We start from the raw sequence: 20,381 nt of genomic DNA on the forward strand, positions 1-20,381 counted from the left end.
TTCCTCACTGTGGCTTTTTTTTTTTTTGCGTCTGTGCCTGAGAGCCTGACACGGTGCCTGGCACAGAGTAGATGCTCAACAAATGTGTGTTGATGAAGAGGAGTATAATGGTGATCATCATGGGTGGAGTTTTTCAAGGTCTCAGCCAGGGCACCCTTGCTCGCCTCCCAGCTTAGCCACCCTCAGCTCATTGCTCTCTTTCCTGCCTCTAGTCTCCTGACTCACAGGCGCATAATCCAAACCCACCCTAAAAGACACTTCTGGGGAAAGAGAGGTGAGTGTCCTCAGGCCAAGACCTTCTCAGGGGTCTCTCCTGGAGATTGTGGAGTCAGAGGTATGTGCCTCCAAAGAGGAAGCATTGAGATTTGTAGTAAAGTGGGATCCTGTTGACCAGCCAGTATAGCCCCTGGGGCAACTGGAGGGTTGTGCTGGGGCATATGGCGAGGTGGAAGCTGAAGCCTGCCAGTGGGAGGACCACAGCATCCCTGCAGGGGCCCAGTGGAGCAAGTAATGGTGAGCTGGCTGCAGAAAGGCATTTTGCAACTCAGACGAATTTCTTCTCACTCATGATTAGAGTATGGCCCAGTGGCTGCCTCCCTGACCATAATCTCTGCTGGCACAGGCATCTCTGGGCTGGGCAGCGCAGGCTGTGGAAGGAGCGCTGATCTAGAAGCCCGGGGGCTCGAGTTCTCTGCCTGCCCCGGCCCTGCTTAACCATGTCATCTCTGGCAATTTACAGCCTCCTCATGTCCTCCATTTCCTCATCTGTAAAAGGAATGGTTTGGATTAGACCAGGGAGTCCCAAACTTAACCACACCTTAGAATTACCTGTGGTGCTGCAGGTTCCTGGGTAGTATCCAACCCTCTCAAAGAGTCTGATGGGGTCTGCGATGGGACTCAGGAATCTTTTTTTCACAGGTTCTTTTAAGTGGTTTTTATTTACTTATTTATTTTTTGAGTCAGAGTCTCGCTCTGTCGCCCAGGCTGGAGTGCAGTGGTGCACTACAACCTTGACCTCCTGGGTTCAAGCAATTCTCCTGCCTCAGCTTCCTGGGTAACTGAGATTACCGGCATGTGCCACCACACCTGGCTAATTTTTGTATTTTTAGTAGAGACGGGGTTTCCCCGTGCTGGCCAGGCTGGTCTCAAACTCCTAACCTCAGATGATCCACCTGCCTTGGCCTCCCAAAGTGCTGGGATTACAGGCATGAGCCACTGCGCCCAGCCTATGTGGTTCTGATCTAGTGTTAGGTTTAGGGGATCCTAGAGACTAGATAATCTTATAAAACACTTACAGCTTTTGGGAGCAAATATTCGAGTAAATGGAATGGGTACATCGTGAGGCTTTGCTGCTGAGGGGTTTTATCAGAGAGCAGGTGATGGGTAGTTTATTTCATCATTATCATTATCATTATCATTATTTTGCTGCTGGCATTATTGTTATAGAAGGATGTGGTGGCTGCCCATCTGTGTGTTTCTGCCATGAACAAGGTTCTGGCCTAAGCGGGGCCTTGCTTACACCTCAGGGTTGGGAGTGAAGCTGGGAGAGGAGGGTAGGGAGGGAAGGGCTTTCCCTGGTGGGTGGGGCCTCTTGGCAAGGGGACCCTGCTTTCCCTCTCTCCTGGGTGGAGTTTGGCTCCACAGGCTTTGGCACCAAACTCTGGGGCTGAGAGCGTCTCTCCCCACCCATATTCCTCCCCCACTTTCACATCTTAGCCAGTCAGCCCTGGGGACTGCCCCCTTCTACTCTTCCTTTCCCAACTTCCTCCCCAGGCCCCTCCAATCCTGCCAACCTCATTCCTGAGCCTGGCTAATCTGTTTGCCACCCTCTGCTTCCTTGCCTCGCCCTTGCACATGCCATTCTCCCTACCTGGAATGTCACCCCCTCTTCTCTCCCCACTCTGATTCACATCTCTGGGCTCTTCCAAAACCCAGTCTGACCGACACTTGCCAGCTTCATTGAGGCCGTGTTCTGCCCTGATGTGCTCCGGTCTTCCCTCTCTGCGACGCACTCATTTGCGCTTGGAATAATAGAATCAGAAAACTGCTTTAGACTCAGAAAAATAAGTAGAGACGATCTAAAGCAGCCCCCTCATTTGATAGATGAGAAAACTGAGGCCCAGGGTGGTTGCGACTTGGCCAAGATCACACAGTGAGATTTTTTAAATAGTTGGCCTTGCAAGAGGCTTTCAAGTATTTTATGTGTTTGTTTTGTTTCCTCAACACTCTGTGACCAATAGAAGGGCAGGTGCTTTGTTTTTGTTTTTGTTTTTAATGTTCTTATCTCCACACTCTGGTTGTGTTGTGTATGCAGGAGCTAAAGTAAGCAATTGTAATATTTGTTATGCCATCAGGAAAATAATTCTAAAACTCACAGTGGTACAAATCTTTTCCTGTATTATTCATCTGATTTCAGGCCAGCCCTGTGAGGTAAGTAGCCAAGATATTGCTATTTACAAAGCAGGAAACTGAGACTTAGAAAGGTGTGACCCAGGAAGTTAATGGCAGAGCTGGGCCTAAAACTCAAGTTCCCTGACTCCCAGCCTAGGCTCCTGATCCCCACAATGTCTCCCTTCTAGCTCTCTCCTGATGCTCCTGGCTGGGGACCTGGCATAGTCAAGGGGGTGACCGTTGCCGTCTTTTCATTCGTGGTACCTTCTTTGTCTTGGGCTTGAGGAGACTGGCTTCCTGCCCCTCCCCATCCTGTCCCAGTGCTTTCTCCTTGTGTCCCCCGCCACATAGTTGGCACATAGACACATACATGTATATTCAGAACTGCAGGTGTCTAGGGCAACAGACCACAGGGGAAACCACATCACCTTTGTTGACTCTGTAGGGAGATGGGGGTAAGGGGAAGGGACCAGCTTCGTTCTCTCCACCTGCCCCAGTCTCCGCAGTCATCTATCCTCCCAACCTGAGGCCCTGGTACTTATAGCCACACTGCAGCCTCTTCTTGATCTAGCCATCCAATTCTGGCCCAGAAGGATTTGACACCTCTTCTCTCAGATCCTGAAATCCTAGATAGGGGTCTGCCTGCCTGTACCCCAAAGCCACACCCCCAACCCTACCCAGAATACTTATACAGTTCCTCTGATTCTGCCTGTGCAATGCAACAGAGAAAGGTGGGAAACAGGGATGAGACCACATGGCTGGGGTCAGAAACTTGGCATCTGGAATGAGATGTATAGGGACCTCAAGGAAGCAGGCTACACTGGAACAGGAGACCCTGGCAATGGGTTCTTCATTGTTTTGACCTGCTAGGAAATTGCACAGGCTCTGAATCAGACATACTTGGGATTAAGTAACTTACTGGCTCTGTGGCCTTGGGCAGATCATTTTGTCTTTCTGAGTTTTACTTTACTCATGGAAACAATGGGGATAATAATGAGATTTAAGTGAAAGGGCTTTGAACAGCGTGCGATATGTAGAACATGCTCAATAAATCCTAAATTATCTTTCCTTCCTTCTTTTTCTTCCAGTCCTTCCTTCCCTCTCTCCTTCCCTCCTTCCTTCCTTTTTTTTTCCTTTTCTTCCTTCCTTTCTTCTTTCCTTCCTTTCTCCCTCCCTCTTTTTTTTCCTTTTCTTCCTTCCTTTCTTCTTTCCTTCCTGTACTTCTTATATCTCTTATGTCTGGTCCCATGAAACCCTTTATTTGGAGTTGGGGACCTAATCTCCCCTACTAATCTGCAAGTCCCAAACCCTGAGAATTGGCATTTGATTCCAGATCCAGAAACTGAAGTGCAAGATCCAAACTAACCCAATACAATGGGTGTCCACTGAGATCTCACTGAGGCCTTGGGGAAGGAGCACTTTCTGGTTGGCTTTGTGGGAAGTGTGTGAGGATAAGCACAGGCTGGGGGAGGAATTGTGGCTACGGCCCCCACATCTAGAAGGGGAAACGGAGGGTATCAGAAAGTTTGGATAATTTTCTGGGGCTTTAAATCCTGGCACAAAGTAGGCACCCAATAATATTTGTTGAATGAATGAATGGCCCTGTCACTTACTAGTTGTGCAACTTTGGTCAGGTTTCTTAACCATAAAGGCCATGCTTTACTCATGAGCATAACAAGGATTATTGTTAAGAATAAATGATCTAATGTTTGTCCAGGGGATAGCAAGGACTGCTACGCAGTAAATGGTAAACAGTAGCTAACTAAGGAAAGAAGGAGAGGAAAAGGAGAAAGAGAAGGTCAAGTAGGCCCAGAGTCCCAAAGGGAAGCAGACAGGGGTGCCCTCAGGCTTTGTGCTGGCCAGAGACTCTAGGGAAGGCTCAGGAAGCCAAGGCACGTCTTTTGGGGCCAGTCTCTTTTGCTAGGTGTTCAGCTGAGCAAGCTATGAGAGGCCTGGACTCAAGAGCTTTTTTAAAAAAGGCTCCCCATGGTAACCAGGCTAGAAGAGAGAGAGGTAGCTTGCATTTCTCTGTCTCATGTCTCTAAGGTTCTTGGAGGCTTTCTAATTTATCCTGGTAGGGGACATGTGACTTAGAAACTGGCTTAGGACTCTGCCATGAGGCGGGGTCTGGTAAGTAAATCTGGCAGGGGAAAGAGAGACACAGTCCAGCTTTCCCAGATGCAGGTTGCACATGCTGTCTTTTTCTCTGACTATATGTTGGAGGCAGTGAGTCCTGGTGTGTGTAGAAAGCCACATGTTGGGCACTGTGTGGACAGACAGGCAGGGAGATAGCCTCTTTATTCAGATCACTCAAAACTCAGCGATGAGGTTAAGAAGAGAAAGAAGACTCACAAATAAATGCATGCACAATGCACATGGTAGAAATGAGCATAAAAGGGCCTGGCTTTAGTACAGAAATAGCTACAGAAAAGCTACGGATGTGTGTGTTGGGGGTTGGGATCAATTGTGGAGCTAGACAAGGGGGATAGCAGGTGTGTGGCTGGGGGTCTGCAGTAACCAAGCAGTTTTTCTGGAGTCTGTGGACACCAAAGAGGCATTTGGAAAGAGGATGATCTGGCTTGGAATTGAGGGCTGGGGATGACATACCTAAGGTGGAACAGCATGTGTCTTGGAGAGTCAGCATGGGTAGTTATGGGTGAAAGAGTGTACTGTAGGTGTCCAGCTGGAGAATGGTTCTTGAAACTCATGAACATCTGTCCCAATTCGACAAATAACTCATATCAAGTTTGAATTCTGTGCAAGACACTACAAGAAATGCAACCATGATTAAGGCAGTAGCTGGACTCAGGGATATCCACTCTTGAATGCTCTTGGAAGGAAGAGAGTTGAGACAAGTAGACTAGGTGGGCGAAGGTCAATGTATAAAGACCACACAGCTAGGGAAGAATTCCTCTTGGCTATGGGAATCCGGGAAAGCCTCCCGGAGAAAGTGGTACAGCCACTTTCTTTTTCTTCCAGTCCTTCCTTCCTTCCTTCCTTCCTTCCTTCCTTCCTTCCTTCCTTCCTTCCCTCCCTCCCTCCCTCTCACTAGATAGGGAGTGGGTCTTGAGGATTGGAAAGATTTCAACAGAAGGAGAAAGGGGCTGGGGAGGACATTTCTTTTGGAGGGAGCATGCTGAGTGAAGGCAAGGGAGCGTGGAAGCGTGAGGACATGATGGGAAGCAGCTAGCAGCCCATCTGGCAGAAATAATGATAGTAATAATAGCGACTAACACTACTGAGCCCTAAGTACCAGGAGGCACTGGGCAGGGATGTGTATGGAGTGTGGTGCCAGGTTGTAGGAGGGCTTGAATGCCAGGAAAGGCTTTTGGGAGGATAAGTTAACAAGCGCAGAGGGGCTGGATCTGCCTGCCGAGGGACAACTGGGACAAGGAAAGGGGCTGAAGTAAGAAGTCCCATGCTGAATATGCCGGTAGCAACAGATAGTGAGTCCCCAAACTGTGCCTGAGGGGGAAGAGAATAGAATCTACGGTTTGAAGTTCACCGCCAGCATGGCCGAGCCCTCCTAGGCCACTGTGGGCTCTTGCTTCCAATCAGACATGACTCCACCTCTGGGGCTGCCTCAATTTCTCCTTCTCTGGATTCTTGGGGTTTCTTAGGATTCTGGGAGATGGAATGGGATCGGGGAAGCCGCTCCTTGGTTTGCAATGGTGGCGCCTCACGCTGCAGATAGCCTAGTGTTCCTGCGTGGTGGACCTCTCCCCTTCCTAGGAGCAGCTCCAGATTGCTGGAGGCAGACACGCTGACTGGCTAGCCCAGGAAGCACAATGGCGAGGTCCTTAGCCCCTGACCCCTGACCCCGGAATCTGACCTTCTCTCCAGCTAAAAGTGGAGAGAGAGGCAGGGAGGGCCACTGCCTAAAGCTGGCCCTGAGCTGAGTTTATTAGCTGAGGGAGGGCTGGAGGCGGCTGCATTCCGACTCACAGACTGGAACATTTCTGTGATCCGCTGTAATGCACTGGGGGACACTGGGCACATTGCTGAAGTTTGACTCATAGGGACCGGGAGGGGGAAAGAGGGGGGTTGTGGAGGGAGAGGAATGGGAGGAAGAGAGGAAGAGGAGAGGAGGGAAGGAAATCCCTTGAGAAATTTCTTTAAAAAAAGAAAACTTTCAAAATCTGCACCACCCCCACACCCTTTTTCTTTTAATAGGAACAGGCTGGACCCTTCCGTTCCCTTCAGCAGGCATGGTGTGTGTGTGGGGGTGCCAGTGGGGGAGGGCTGGGCAGTGATTCAAATCAGATCCTGGAACTTTCCTGAGGCAAGTCGTGCTTCTGTGTGTGTGTGTGGTGGGGGGTGTCCGTCTGGGATTCCTTGTATGGGGCATGGGAGTCCACGCGTGTCCCACTGTGCCCGCGTGTGGCTGCGTGCTTGTGGTCTGTACGGGTATGTAGTGTGTGCACGGGGGTCCACCCCGAAGCCCCAGTGTGTGCCGTGTAAATGATTCTGCCCCTTGTAAACATGGATGCGTGCTCGTGTACGCTGTGTATGCGAGGGTGCGTGCGCCCAGGTAGCTGGGTTTCCGGGAATTGTGTACTGCTCGGAGCGCCTCGCGGCGGCTGGGGCTCAGAGCCGCGGCCGGCGTTCCGGGTTCGGCGCTGCCTCCCCGGCAGTGCGCCGCGCCCCGCCGCGATCCGGCCGCGCGCGGTGTCTGCGGCCCGCCTGTGCGCCGCGCGGTGCAGTGTCTGCCGGGGTGGTGTGTCCCAGGGCCGCGAGCGCCTGCCCCCTCCCTCCCCTCCCCCTTGGCCCGCTCTCAGACTCAGATAAAGCATTTCCTTCCATTGTCATCCTACCCGGCCGGCCGGGCTGCCAGGGCCCTCCCCCTCCCGGCCCCCTCCCTTCCTCTCGCCGTCTCACAGTCGCTCTGCAGCCTCCGGCGACTGGGGGGGATGTGAGGCCGGCGCCCCAGCCCCCCGCCCCGCCATGAGCCCCCCGCTCTGAGGGCCCCGGCCCCTGGATGCACAGCCCCGGCGCTGGTGAGTACTGGGCGGCCACCCCCCGCCCCGCCCTGCGCGCGGCACCCAGCGCCGCCCGCCCAGGCTCGGCCTCCGGCCCCGGCTCCGGCTCCGGCTCGGGCTCCGGCCGGCCCCGCGGGCCCAGCCCGGCTTGCGCCCCCCCGACCGCGCCCGTCTCGCCCGGCTCCGCGGGGCTCTGGCAGGCTCCGGGTCGGGGCTGGTTCCGGGGGCCGGAGGGCTCGGGCCTCCCGCGGGGCGCCCACATCCGCCCGCCCCGGGGCAGCTACAGGCCCAAGGGAGGGAGTTGGAGGCCCCGGCCGCCGGTGTGCGGGCCCCACGTCCCATCACCCCTGTTCCCGGGGAGGACGAGCCGAGGGACCGGGGAGGGAGGGACGGCCGCGATGGCCCGGCGAGGGGGCGGTGCTCCGGGGCGGAAGGTTTGGAAGCGCGAGGGCAAAGGGCAGGACCCACTGAGTTGGGGCTGGGCTTTGTGGGGCTGGACATCAGCGCCCCCATCCCGTGGAGCCGGGCAGGGCCCTACTCAGATCCTTCGGCGGGGAAAGAGGTCCCTTGGAGGGGTCTCTGGCTGGGAGGTTTCTCTGAGCATTGCCCCCCATCCTTGCTCACCCATCAGGGTGAAGAGACACCTGTGCCCTGGTGAGCTGTGGAGGTCAATGCCGGCAGCGGCGCGGGAAGGGGGACGCCGCAGGCTGTGTGAGGGGTGGGGGACAGGATGTGCATCCCCCAGGCTTGGGGTCTGTTGGTGTTGGGGAGTGTGAGAGCAGGCGGCAAATCTGGCGGATGGGCTGGGTTCCCACGACCAGAGTTTCTAGGCCTGTGGGCTAGGAGAGAGCCCCCTGAGGCCCGCAGGCCACCCAGTGCCCCCACCCCCATTGCTTCCCGCTGTGGCTGCCCGTTTGGGTCTGACCTCCCCAGCCACGGCTGCTCCTCACTCCTCCTCCCCGCTGGCTGTCTTGCACACCCAAAGGCCTCCCCCTGCATCTGGACACTGGCTGTCTCGCTGCCAGCGCTCCCTGCCCACTCCCCTAGGCAACATCTGCCTGAGGCCCAGCTCTGCCTGCCGCTTTCTACGGCGAGAATGGGGCATTGGCCCTCGGCGGCCCTGCTGGGAGCTCAAGATCAACTTCTCAGCCTGTTCCCTGGACTTGCATCTGGACCTGTGGGACCTTCCTCAGGACCCCTATTCAGCTATAGGGCTGGAAGGAGACTGTGACTCAGGTCCCTGCCCTCTAATGAGGCGCTTTGGCGGCCCTTTCCCCCTCCCAGGACTCCATAGGCTGCTAGGCTGCCGCTACCCACGAGTTATTAAGTGATTTTCTTCTTCTCTGCAGTCATTTCTGAGGGAAACTAAGGCACAGAGTAGTCCCACTGAGTGGTACCCAGCCCAGTGAACCTAGACTGGAACCAGGTCTTAGACCTATTGGGACTGGTCCTCTGCCTTTAGTCCCCTGATGTCCCTCCTTGCCCAGCAGAGCCAGGCTCAGAGGCAAGCTCAGAGCTGCCTCCTGATGTTGCATCTGGAATGGTCCTGGTGCAGTGTTCTCCAGAGGCCTCCGTGTCCCTTATTTGGCGGGTGTCTGTGTGGCCACCAGGTCTTACAGTGGGTTTTGGGGCAGGGAAGTTTGCATGTCTAAGCTGTTCACTCCACTTTGACACTGAAGTTCAGTTTCCCCATCAGTAAAATGGGGAGAAAATTCCAAGCACACTTCTCAGAGCAGAGCAGAAGAGGTTGACTATGGAGAGGAGAATGAAGGTACAGTGCTATTATCCACCCCCTCCAGTTTGCTTAGGGATAATGGACCTCAGCTTTAGTCCTTGGTGGCCTCTTGGCATGGAAGCTGGAACTTTCTCAATTCTGACATAAAACACTTGAGCAAGAGAGAAACTCATGTGTGACGGGGTAGGGAGTGGGGACCCTCTGGTAGCTGTGGGCATGCTTGCCCAAGGACTTGGAAGACAGAAGCCTGTGGAACCCCATCTCCTCTTTGCCTTCTTTCTCCTGGCCTTTCATTAAGGGCTGCTAATTTTGAAGTTGGCAGGGGCCTGAGAGAAGGTGAGCTAATGCAAGGCCCAGGGTCACTCAGCCAGGGAATGGCAGGCAGAGGGGGCCAGAACCAGGCCTTCTCACTCTGCCAGTGCCCATTCTGCTGGCCCACCCTCCACAGCTTGGCTCTCCCTGGCCTGCCCTCAGTTAGACTTGGGACTGGGGCCTCCAGTGGGGTGTGGGGTATTGCTGGAAGCAGGGCCCGAATAAAGCCTGGGGCTAGGGGGAGGGCATCTGTCCTCCCGGAGGCTCCCGGGACCGTGCGTTTGTGTGTGTTGGATTTGTTCACTAGATGGGGCACTTCCTCTGGGGCAGGAAGCTTTGATTTCCTGTGGTGATGGTGAGGAGGGGTTGGTAAGGATTAGGAGTGGGGGGCTCAGCTCTGGGCCATCCTCGATGTTGTTGTTTGGAACCACGGAGGGGCGGAGTTTCTGCTTAAGACTGCTTCTCCCAGCTCTGGGGAGGCAGGAAGGAGAGCCTTGGTGAGGAGGCCCAGGCCAAGGCTGGAGAAGGAGGCTGTGAGAGCAGTGAGCTGGGGGTGGGCAACACAGCAGGAAGCCCGGTCAGCAGGTGACCCTGCCGGGTATTGTGTTTCCTTGTAATATTTTCCCCCTGTTTCTGTGGTAACCTTCCCTGGAGGCCCCAGGCCTTAGGGCTACAGGAAGGTGCCCCCAGACAGCCCTTTCCTTAGAGGCCTGAGTATTAGGAGGAGTCCCCAGATCTAGCCACCTCCCTAACCATTTTGGCTCCCTAGGATTAGGGGCCTGGGAATCTAGGCGAGTGGCCTGAGTGAGCATGGACTCAGGGGCTGGGGGAAGGCCCTTTGGCATCTTTTGGGGGGAAGGGAGAGGGAAAGAGGGGAGCTGGACGCCCAGAAGGGCCCAGAGCAGCTTGAGTCGCTGGCCTAGCCTCTGGTCTCCTCCCAACCCATCCCCACTGCCCTCCTCCAGTCTCCCTCCTCCTACAAGGGAGAGGTGGGTAGCATGCTGCCTGGGGCAGGGGGCAGGGGTGGGGGTGGCAGAGGCGGGAGGGATGTTTTCGTTAGCAGAGCATAGCTCCTTTGGTCCTGTACCAGTTCCCAGAGGCAAAATAAATTCAGGACAGCGTCCGTTTAGTGTGAGTCTGCATGAGATGTGTGTGAGCACACACTGGGTGTGTGGTGGGTATCTGTGTGTGTACCCCTCCGCCCCGACCCTGTGTATGCTGATGTGGTGGTTCCTGGCAATTTGTGATCTATGTGGTGGTTCTGTGTTGGGTGTTTTGGGAATATGCACACATAAAAGACAGATGTGCATCATCTGTATTGTGCACACCTTTGTAGGTTATGGCCCTGTGTGGGGTAAACATGTCCATATGTATGGACATGTTTTTTGGGGGTATATGTCTGGGCAGGAGTGGCTTTTTAATAGAAGTCCAGATGTTGGCTTGTAAAACACCATCTCATTTGGGATTCTCAAATGGGGGTTCCTGGACCATTTCCTTCAGAGTCACCTGGGGAACGTGTTAAAGATAAAGATCCTGGGCCGGGCGCGGTGACTTAACGCCTGTAATCCCAGCACTTTGGGAAGCCGAGGCAGGTGGATCACCTGAGGTCAGGAGTTCGAGACCAGCCTGGCCAATGTGGTGAAACCCTGTCTGTACTAAAAATACAAAACATTAGCCAGGTGTGGTGTGCGTGCCTGTAATCCCAGCTACTTGGGAGGCTGAGGCAGGAGAACTGCTTAAATCCAGGAGGCGGAGGTTGCAGTGAGCTAAGATCATGCCATTGCACTCCAGCCTGGGCGACAGCAAGACTCTGTTAAAAAAAAAGAAAAAAAAAAAAAAATCCTGGCTGGACGCGGTGGCTTTGGGAAGCTGAAACAGGCAGATCACTTGAAGGCAGGAGTTCGAGACAAGGCTGGCTAACAAGGCAAAACCCCATCTCTACTAAAAATACAAATTTAGCCGGGCATGGTGGCGCAGGCCTGTAGTCCCAGCTATTTGGGAAGCTGAGGCAGAAGAATTGCTCGAGTCCAGGAGGTGGAGGTTGCAGTGAGCCGAGATTGCGCCACCACACTCCAGCCTGGGCAATAGAGTGAGACTGTCACAAAATTAAAAACGTTAAGATCATCAGGCCCATTCCAGATTGACTAGTCAGAATCTGAGGGGTGGGGCCTGGGAATCCGGATTTTAACAGGTGCTTCAGGTGATCCTGGGGCAAGACTGTGTTTGAGGACCACTGCCCTGGGCCAACCTCTTCATTTTTTCTTTTGAGGAAACAGACCCACAGAAGGTATGTAGTTTCTCTAAGGTGACAGGGCCATTAAGAGGAAGAACCAAGAGAAAACTCAAGGCTTCTAAGACCTGTCCAGGACTTTGTGCTCACCCATGTACCCCCCCTGTGTGTGTGTGTGCATGTGTGCTCATAACTACACTTTGTGATGATGGGGACCTGATTGGGCTGGTGCTAATCGGGGCTGATCTTTCCTCTGAGGTCCTGGCTTTCTTGTTTTCTGATCTTGTTCTTCCTGCTACATTTTGCTGCCTCCTTTTTGGAGAAATCCTGGAACTGTTGAGTGTCATCCCTAAAGGTCAGTGTTGGCAACCAGGGAACCATGTTGCTGAGCCAGTCATTCAGCAATTCATCCATTCGCTGGATCCTAGCTGAGCCTTGCAATGTTCCAGGCACTGGGTACAGATATGCAGTGAACACACAGGCACAACATCTGACCTCAGGGAACTTCCACTGTCGTGGAGAAGACAAACAGAACAAGTAGGCAAGTAAAGGAATGAGTATGTGTGACTAGTTACACACTGTGATAAGCCCTAAGAAGGAAATGAACTGGGCATGGCAATAGAGAATAACAAGGTGGGACTTCCTTTGATAGGGTGGCCAGGGGAGGACTGCCTAAGAAGGTGACATTGATGCCGTCTCCCACCTCCCCAGGTTGGAAGTGAGCCATCAGAGCCTCTGGAGCTGTGCTTGGGAACTCCCTGGATCCAGGAGGAGGCCCTGGGCTGAGCAATGGCTAAGGGTTGGAGCTGAATTGCCAGCCTCTTACTTGGCATGGAAGATAGCAGTCTCCTCCCCTTAAGCAGCCCCAAAGGTTGGCAGAGGGGACAGCAGAAGAGGGAGCTGCACAAGGCCAAGATCAAGGCCACTCCCTTGCTTGGGGAGCACCCTTTTTCTTCCATGGGGCTGAGTCCAGGGCCCTGTGGCCATACCGAATGTTGAGAAGGAGGCAGTATCTCCCCAGGAGCTCTCCTGTTTCACCTTCCTCCCACCTCCTTCCCTTCTCCGCCATCTCCCCAGTTGGGGAACTACTGTGCCAAGTCCCTCCCCTCTGGTCTAGCCTGCTGCCTCTGTGGCCACTTTACTTTACTTGGCTCAGGAATCATCAAAGAGAGGGGGTCAAGGCCTAGAGGGGACCTGGGCCCTGGAAGAGAGGACAGAACCAGAAAGGAGGGCTGGGGTTGGGACCAGAGAGGACAGGGCTCAAGGGAGGATGGAGGCTGGGACAGGAGAGGCCCATGGGGAAAACCTGAGCCCAGGTGGCCCTTTGGCTGGGCTCTCCAGAGTCTCTCCTGGGCCCTTGGAATGTGCTGCCCAAACTGGGGGAGACTCTGAGACCAGAGGGCCAGATGGGGCTGATTCAAGCCACCGGCTCTACATCAGCTGGGAGGAAATGGCCCTGTCTGCTCCACCTGCAGCTCTGCGCTTCACTCCTCTCAGGAGGTTAACTTTCACATCAGCAACTTGGGCGTCAGGTTCCGGCTCTAGGCCAGCAGGCCTCAGCCCCTCTCACTTCCAACCTTTTCTCCCAGGAAGGTTTTTCTGGGGACCCAGAGCTTCAGGCTGCAGGAAGGTGTTGCCTGGCCCTTTCCTTAGATTCTTGAGTGTCGAAGGAGCCCTGACGCCAGGTCCGCTTTCCCCCCTGCACACTGCCAAGGCTGCCTTCCACCCTGGGCCTCTCTGGAGGCTGCTCAGTGCGCTTCCCGACTCCCAGGCCTTCCCCGCCCAAGCTCCACAGCCCCCACAGGAGGATGGGGAGGGGACTTCTCCTCCTCAGGTGGGCCCTGGGCTAAGCTCACCATCCCCACCCTGTCTCTGCACCACTTCCTTTTTCCTCCATGTTGCCTGCAGGGATTGTAAACCCTGGTGGTCAGAAGCTTTGGGCCTATAGGGTCAGCCTCTCACCCTGGGGATCCGTAGGGGAAATCCAGTCCCCTTCAGTTCAGCTTCCTCCCTGCAGGGCTCGTTCCAAGGAGCCTGGCTCTGGCTCCTGAGGTGACCCCAGCCCAGAAGTCCCATTCCCCTCTACCCCAACCCCCAGAATGGCAGGAGGAGCAGGGCAGTCTGGGAGTGACAGGTTCGGAAAGAGTCTGGGGTGGGGGAATTCGGCGATTGGGCTGCAACCGTCTTGTTTTGCTTGCCCCACAAACCTGCACGTCCGGGGCGTCCGCTGCGCCCTCCCAAGCGCGTTCAGGTTATAGAACTGCTCTCAGAATGACAGGCTGGTGGCACCCGGCTGGGGCGGGGGGTGGGGAGGTGAAGGGGGGAGCCCCAGGCAAGGGGGAGCTGGAGGGTTAAAAATAGCAGCAGCCTTGTTTCGGTTAGCAAATGTGGAGGCGGGGAGCTGGAGGCGGGGCGGGCGGCGGACGATGTTTGCCCGCAGCGCAGGGCTGTGCTTCCCCCTGGGTCCCGGGAGTGAGTCACGGCGGAGACGCTGAGGAGGTGCTGGCGCGGCACCCCACCCCCACCGGGCGAGGGGCTGAGCGCAGGCCTCGCCCCCCGGATTCCAGCGCTAAAGGAGGTGTGACTCTCCCTTCCAGGCAGCCGGGCCGCCTTGAGAGTGAGCCAGGGGCATCGTGTGATAATAGGGAAGAAATGTGCCATTCTAACGCCAGAGACCTGGGTTTGAATCTTAGTCGCAAGGTGTGGGATCTTGAGTAAGGATGCTGATGGCTCTGAGACTCGATTTCCTAGTTTCAAGTGGGGCTTTTCTCTGTGCCCCACTTGGTGCTTAAAGCACTCTACGGATGTTAATTATCGCGTTAGACCCTACTGTATATATGGCAAAGCCTGGCAGGAGAGCTTCCTGTAAGGACGCAGAGGGAGGAATGGGATGGCCTTGGCTGAGTCTCGGTTTCTCCTGCAAGTGTGATTATGGGCACATTTTGCTCTGTGCCTCCACTTCTTCATCTGTAATGTGAAAATAATTACAGTTTCAACTTTATGGAGTTGCTATGAAGATTAAAGGAGATAATGTAAATAAAGTTAGCTCCGTGCCTGGTATGAAGTCAGTGCTCACTGAATATTCATCATCATTATTAATGTTACTGTTCATATTTTTTGAAGGTCAGGGATAGGGAATGTTGCAGACACGAAGAACAGAAACTGGGCCTAGCCCCAGTTCACAGAAAAAACCAGGCCAAATCCCTGTTCCAGATTCCTCCACCCATCGGGGCCTGGAACAGCCAGAGCTGTAGCCAGAAGTCATAGGGTGGACCCCTGCTTCTCTTGTTCACTCCTCCCCCAGCCTCTCCCAGTGAGGCAGGGCGAGGAGGGACCCCAGAGCCTTGAAGCCAGCTGGCCCTGGAGAGGGGCTGCCGTGCCAGCCTGGGGAGGGTCTGGGATGGGGCTGCCCCGATGGCCCTGATGTGGAGTACCTTGCCAGCATCTGCTGGGGTGACCTTTATTTTAGCCCTTCCCTTGTTGCTCTTATGAAGAACAGAGGAGGGGTGGGCAGGTCAGTGATGTCAGCAGTGAGTATTCCCAGCACAGCGGCTCTGGAAGAGGCATGAGGCATTTCTTTCAGGAAATGATCAGTATTCGGCCAGAAGGCATTCATTAAGTAAGTCCTGACTTTGTGCCCAGCTCTGTGCTAGGCCCTTGGCGAGATTCAGGAGAGGCAGAGGACGCTAGGTTGTAGATAACACGGAACCTCAGAGGATATATGGTCTAAGAAGACACGGGGGCGGTGAAAGCCCTGTGGACCAATGCTCACGGGAGCCCGAGGTCACACTTTGACTTTGCTACCATGGGCTGTGTCTGTGTACGTATATATGCTGCGTAATTATTACAGAGGCAGTGCATGTGCATTGTGGATACTCAGGACAGACCAGCAAAAAATAAAAAATGAAAAACATCACAGACCCGTCAGTCAGAGATCACTGCACATCTTTCCATGTCCTTGTGTGTCTTTATGTGTTGTAATTTTTATGAAAATGAGATTACTCTGCATATACTGTTTTTTCAGTCAGTGATTTCCACCTTCCATTACGGTAAATTTTCATCTTACTGAATTCCCAGTTGGCCAGAAATTGTCCTTACAGCTGGTTTGTCCAAATCAGTACCCAGGACCATGCATCTGTCTGTTGAGTGACCTGAAGGCTGTGTAAGCACCCCCCTAGCTGGATTTGTGATCTGGAAAAACCCCTTCAACCAAGTCTCAAGGGCAGCCTGGCTGCAAAAGGGAATCAGGTCACCTGGAGAATCTGCCCACTAGACTTCTGCTGTCTTCCAAAATAATAGGCAAAAGGAGGGGGATTCTAGGGCACCACTGGGATGGGACCTCTAGGGTATTTACTGTCATTAATGTTAATGTGGCATCCCTGTGAGTGTCCGATTCACAGCTTGTGGCTATTCACATCGGAGATGCCTCAGTTCGGTTTGCCTGGTTCTTACTGAGTGCAGACCAGGGTCTCCATTGTGGCTTCTGCCTTCCTCTGCCCCAGATCCAGGGATGCTGATAGCCATGCGGCTGTGTTCCTAGTCCCCAGAAAACGGCCCTGGAGGTAGGTGCTCCCTTTTGCACTTGTGGGTGCTTCCAGCCCTTCCAGCTGCCCAAGGCCTGCCTGTGAGTGACAGACAGAGATAGAGACATAGAGATAGAGAGGGAGGGAGAGAGAGAGAGAGAGAGAGACCTTTTCCTCCCAAGGGAATTTACCCCCAGTACCCACTCTGAGGGTGACTTGCTCTGGTTATGCAACCCGCATTTTGTAGAGGGCTTGACAGTTTCCAGAGAGCTCACGCAGCGTTTGATCCTCTGTGGCAGCCCTGGGAGGTTTGCTTGTTTAGTTATACCTTGCTGGAGGCAGCTAACGGGAAACACTGTAAAGTGTTTAAATGGTACACTTTAAAATGGTAAAATGTACATTTAAAAAGCAAGGGAAATAGAAGATGAAAAAGGAATTGAGGATGGCAGGGGTGGAACACAGCACACTTTGTGGGAACAGGCTGGCACTGGGAGCATACCCTAGGGCCTCACTGTGTCTTGCATCCCCTTGTCCCCTTGGTGGTCTCACCTCAGCCGCTACTAGGAGGCAGGCTGAGTAAGCAGTCCACGCCAGTGTACCGATGCTAAGCTTAGGTTCTGGAGTCCCAGCAGCTCCACATACCATCTGTGTGACCTCAGCAAGTTTCTGAACCTCTCTTAGCCTCAGTTTCCTCATTTGCAAAATGAGAATAATAACAGTATATAGGCCGGGCCCAGTGGTTCACGCCTGTAATCCCAGCACTTTGGGAGGCCAGGGTGGGTGGATTCAGTGAGTTCAGGAGTTTGAGACCAGCCTGGCCAACATAGTGAAACACCATCTCTACCAAAATACAAAAATTAGCTGGGCATGGTGGCTCGCACCCGTAATCCCAGCTACTTGGGAGGCTGAGGCAGGAGAATCACTTGAATCCGGGAGGTAGAGGCTGCAGTCAGCTGAGATCATGCCATTGCACTCCAGTCTGGGTGACAGAGTGAAACTCTGTCTCAAAAACAAAACAAAACAAACAAACAAACAAAACAACAGTATCTGCCTTACAGAGTTGTGAGGACCTACTTGCATTAGTACAATTAAAATGCTTAGTGGGGGCCTGGTGTGGTGGCGCACGCCTGTAATCCCAGCACTTTGGGAGGCAGAGGTGGGTGGATCACTTGAGGTTGGGAGTTCGAGACCAGACTAATCAACAGGGTGAAACCCCATCTCTACTAAATATACAAAAATTAGCCAGGCGTGTTGGCACATGCCTGTAATCCCAGCTACTTAGGAGGCTGAGGCAGGAGAATCACTTGAACCTGGGAGGCAGAGGTTGAAGTGAGCCGAGATCATGCCACTGTACTCCAGCCTGGGTGACAGCGAGACTCCATCTCAAAATAAATAAATAAATAAATAAAAAATGCTTAGTGGGAGGAGGTTGCCCTCCCCCCACCAAAAATGCCTAGGATAATAGCCAGCACACAGTAAGCATTAACACTATTGTTGATCATTATTAATATTATTAATTAATTAAAATAATATAACTATTGTTGGTATTGTAACTTAAACATTACCCTGGCAGTCTTGGGAATGGGCTGTGTGGCCTTGTGGGTGGCACAGGTGAGAAGAGTGAGGAAGGCACATCTCGCTCGGCCTGCAGCTGGGAGAGGCAGAACCAGTGGGCAAAGCAGGAGTAGGGTACCCAGAGGGACAGGGTCTGCCTGAGGAGGGCCCAGGAGCTGGGGTGACAAGGACAGCAAGGGAATGAGTGTGACACCTCAGAGGGGAGAAGGAGCCACACCTAGAGGCAGCCTGGGGTGGTGACTGTGCTTCCTGTTGGGGCAAACACTGGCCCTTGAGAAAGACTGGCTCACACTGGCTGCTAAGAGGGGGCAACTGGTCTAAGTGGGGCACCAGAGGGGTAAAGGAGAAGGGGAGAGATGAAGGCAGAAACTGGCCGACTTATCCCCATGTTACAGATAGGGCCTCAAATCTTGCCTGCTCAGGATGTTTTGCTTATGATAGGAAAGATGGTGGTTAGACATCGTGGTGAACTTCCTATCTCAGGGACTGGAGATACTGGAGCAGAGGAGTGAGGATGAGTGTGGAACTTATGTCTTTGAGGGCTTTTTGGAACTGAGAAATCTTAGGGTAGTGGGACTAGGGGAGCCCACTGGCTCAGGAATTCCCTAAGTGGGCAGAGCAGTGCAGAGGCAGGCCAGGCTATAAGCCGAAGGCCATGGGTAATAGGAAGTAGATGCACCCTCCAGGCCTGCCACCCCAGGAAGTAGCTATGCCCTCCCCTTCACAATGGACTTGCAGGAAAGGCTGAGTGGTGGCCCGAGAGGTCCCGGGAGGTGGACAGGGTTGGGAGGACCCCTGTTTTTCTCTGTCAGAGGACAGCAAGCGTCTCCAGAGAGTGCCAGACCCAGAAACCGACAGCCATACGCAACTCAGAATGGCCCAGCTCCCTGGCCTCAGGTTCTGCCAGGTCTCCATCCTTGAGGAGAGGCCACAGGGTGGAGCTGGGGATCTGGGGTGGGGGACAAAGAACCAGGGAGGATGCTTTCCCACCCCCAGGAAGCTCAAGCCGCCGCTGCCATGGTTACATCTGCTTCCTGTTTGATTCATCTCAAACAGCAGAAGTGGAGGTGGGGTGGGGGGCGACGCTGGCTCCCAGCTCAGGCCACTGCTGCGTGGGGCTGTTTACAACAGCCGCGTGTGGGATTCCCAGAAAGAGACTCCAAACCGGACATCCTGCGGCTGCAAAATACCCAGGTGTCAAGAGCTAAAAATAGCTGCCTCAGGGCCCCAGCTGCCCCGAGGTGGCGGAGAAAGAGGCATGCTCACTGTTGCCGCCCTTACATCCAGCCTCCTGTTGGTGTGCAGGAGCTTCTCTGTCCTCTTGTCTCGGACTGACGGAGGCCTTCGTCTGGGTAGGCAGACATCCCGGCTGGCTCACCTGGCAGCTGAGCCTCTGCCCTGATGGGCAGCTGGCTCCTCTGCCTATACAGAGAAATGGTGCAGCTTGCTTTGGAACGCTAATGAGAGAGTCCTAGAGGGACTTGGGAGCTTCTAGAGAAGGGATATGGCAGGGCACTGAGAGCAGGGGAGTTGGAGCTGAGGGTCCTCTAAGACCCCAACCCATTGCCAGCCCCCTGTTTCCAGCACACAGTCCCAAATCATTGCTTGGTTTCTACAAAGTCAACAGTTACTCCAAATGATTCTTTGGGATTGTCTTCATGGGCACCCAAAGATGACATAGCTTCTGCCCTCTCACCTGCGCAGGGCTGGGGATTGCTGCTGGCACGGGTCTCTATGGGGCTTTGTGATTTTTTTTCCATCTTTCTGCATGCCCATCTAGGTCCTGCATGTGTCCTGTGCCGGCTGGCCTGTGGCGAGTGGGAATGCTGGGGAGGAGGGGTGGAGTGTATTGGTTGAGAGCGTGGCGTCTGAAGCCCAATTGCCTGGCCTCAAGTCCCAGCTCAACCTCTGCCACTTGTCTGTGACCTCGGACAAGTTATCTAATACTGCTGGGCCTCAGCGTACTCATTTATCTAATGGGGATAGAACAGTAAATACCTCATAGGTTTGTCATGAGGACTAGATAAGTTAGCAAATGTAGGGTACTTAGAACAACTCCTGGCACATAATAAGGTGTTCGCTTACAAAAGTTCAGGTGGAAGAGAAAGGGAAGAGAGCATAGTTGGGAGAGGCTGCGGATAAGAGATAGGGCAGGGGGCTGGGCACGGTGGCTCACGCCTGTAATCCTAACACTTTGGGAAACCGAGGCAGGCAAATCACCTGAGGACAGGGGTTCGAGACTGGCCTGGCCAACATGGCAAAACACCGTCTCTACTAAAAATGCAAAAATTAGCTGGGCTCGGTGGCTCATGCCTGTAGTCCCAGCTACTTGGGAGGCTGAGGGAGGAGAATCACTTGAACCCAGGAGGCGGAGGTTGCAGTGAGCAGAGATTGTGCCACTGCACTCCAGCCTGGGTGATAGAGCGAGACTCCATCTCAAAAGAGAGAAAGAGAGAGAGAGAGAAAGATGGGGCGGGGCATGCATCCAGGAGAAAATGGTCTGTGGTAGAGGAGGGAGGAGAGTTGGGAGCAGACACTGAAATGCTAATGCCAGGAAGGAGGCTGCAGACAAATGCAGGAGGCAAACTAACACTCGATACCACGAGGGAGCACCCACCATGTGCTGGGTGCATCAC

The 20,381-nt window shown here is 54.0% G+C and overlaps 1 protein-coding gene across 10 annotated transcripts in view; it reads left to right on the forward strand.

The window, feature by feature from the left end:
* Positions 1-6,928: 6,928 nt before the first annotated feature.
* HDAC7 (histone deacetylase 7) overlaps positions 6,929-20,381 on the forward strand; it is a 39,714-nt gene continuing 26,261 nt past the window's right edge. For 3 of the 10 annotated variants that reach the window (XM_055295110.1, XM_055295111.1, XM_063611263.1), the window contains exon 1: positions 14,018-14,264. In XM_055295110.1, coding sequence (XP_055151085.1) covers positions 14,033-14,264 — 232 coding nt within the window. In that variant the 5' untranslated portion in view covers positions 14,018-14,032. Of the gene's footprint in view, positions 7,389-7,842; positions 8,025-14,017; positions 14,265-20,381 lie in introns of those variants that run through there. The other 7 variants (XM_055295113.2, XM_055295114.2, XM_063611262.1 and 4 more) reach the window with 5 other exon arrangements.

The sequence above is a fragment of the Symphalangus syndactylus genome, chromosome 10 (assembly GCF_028878055.3).
Source record: "Symphalangus syndactylus isolate Jambi chromosome 10, NHGRI_mSymSyn1-v2.1_pri, whole genome shotgun sequence".
NCBI lineage: Eukaryota > Metazoa > Chordata > Mammalia > Primates > Hylobatidae > Symphalangus > Symphalangus syndactylus.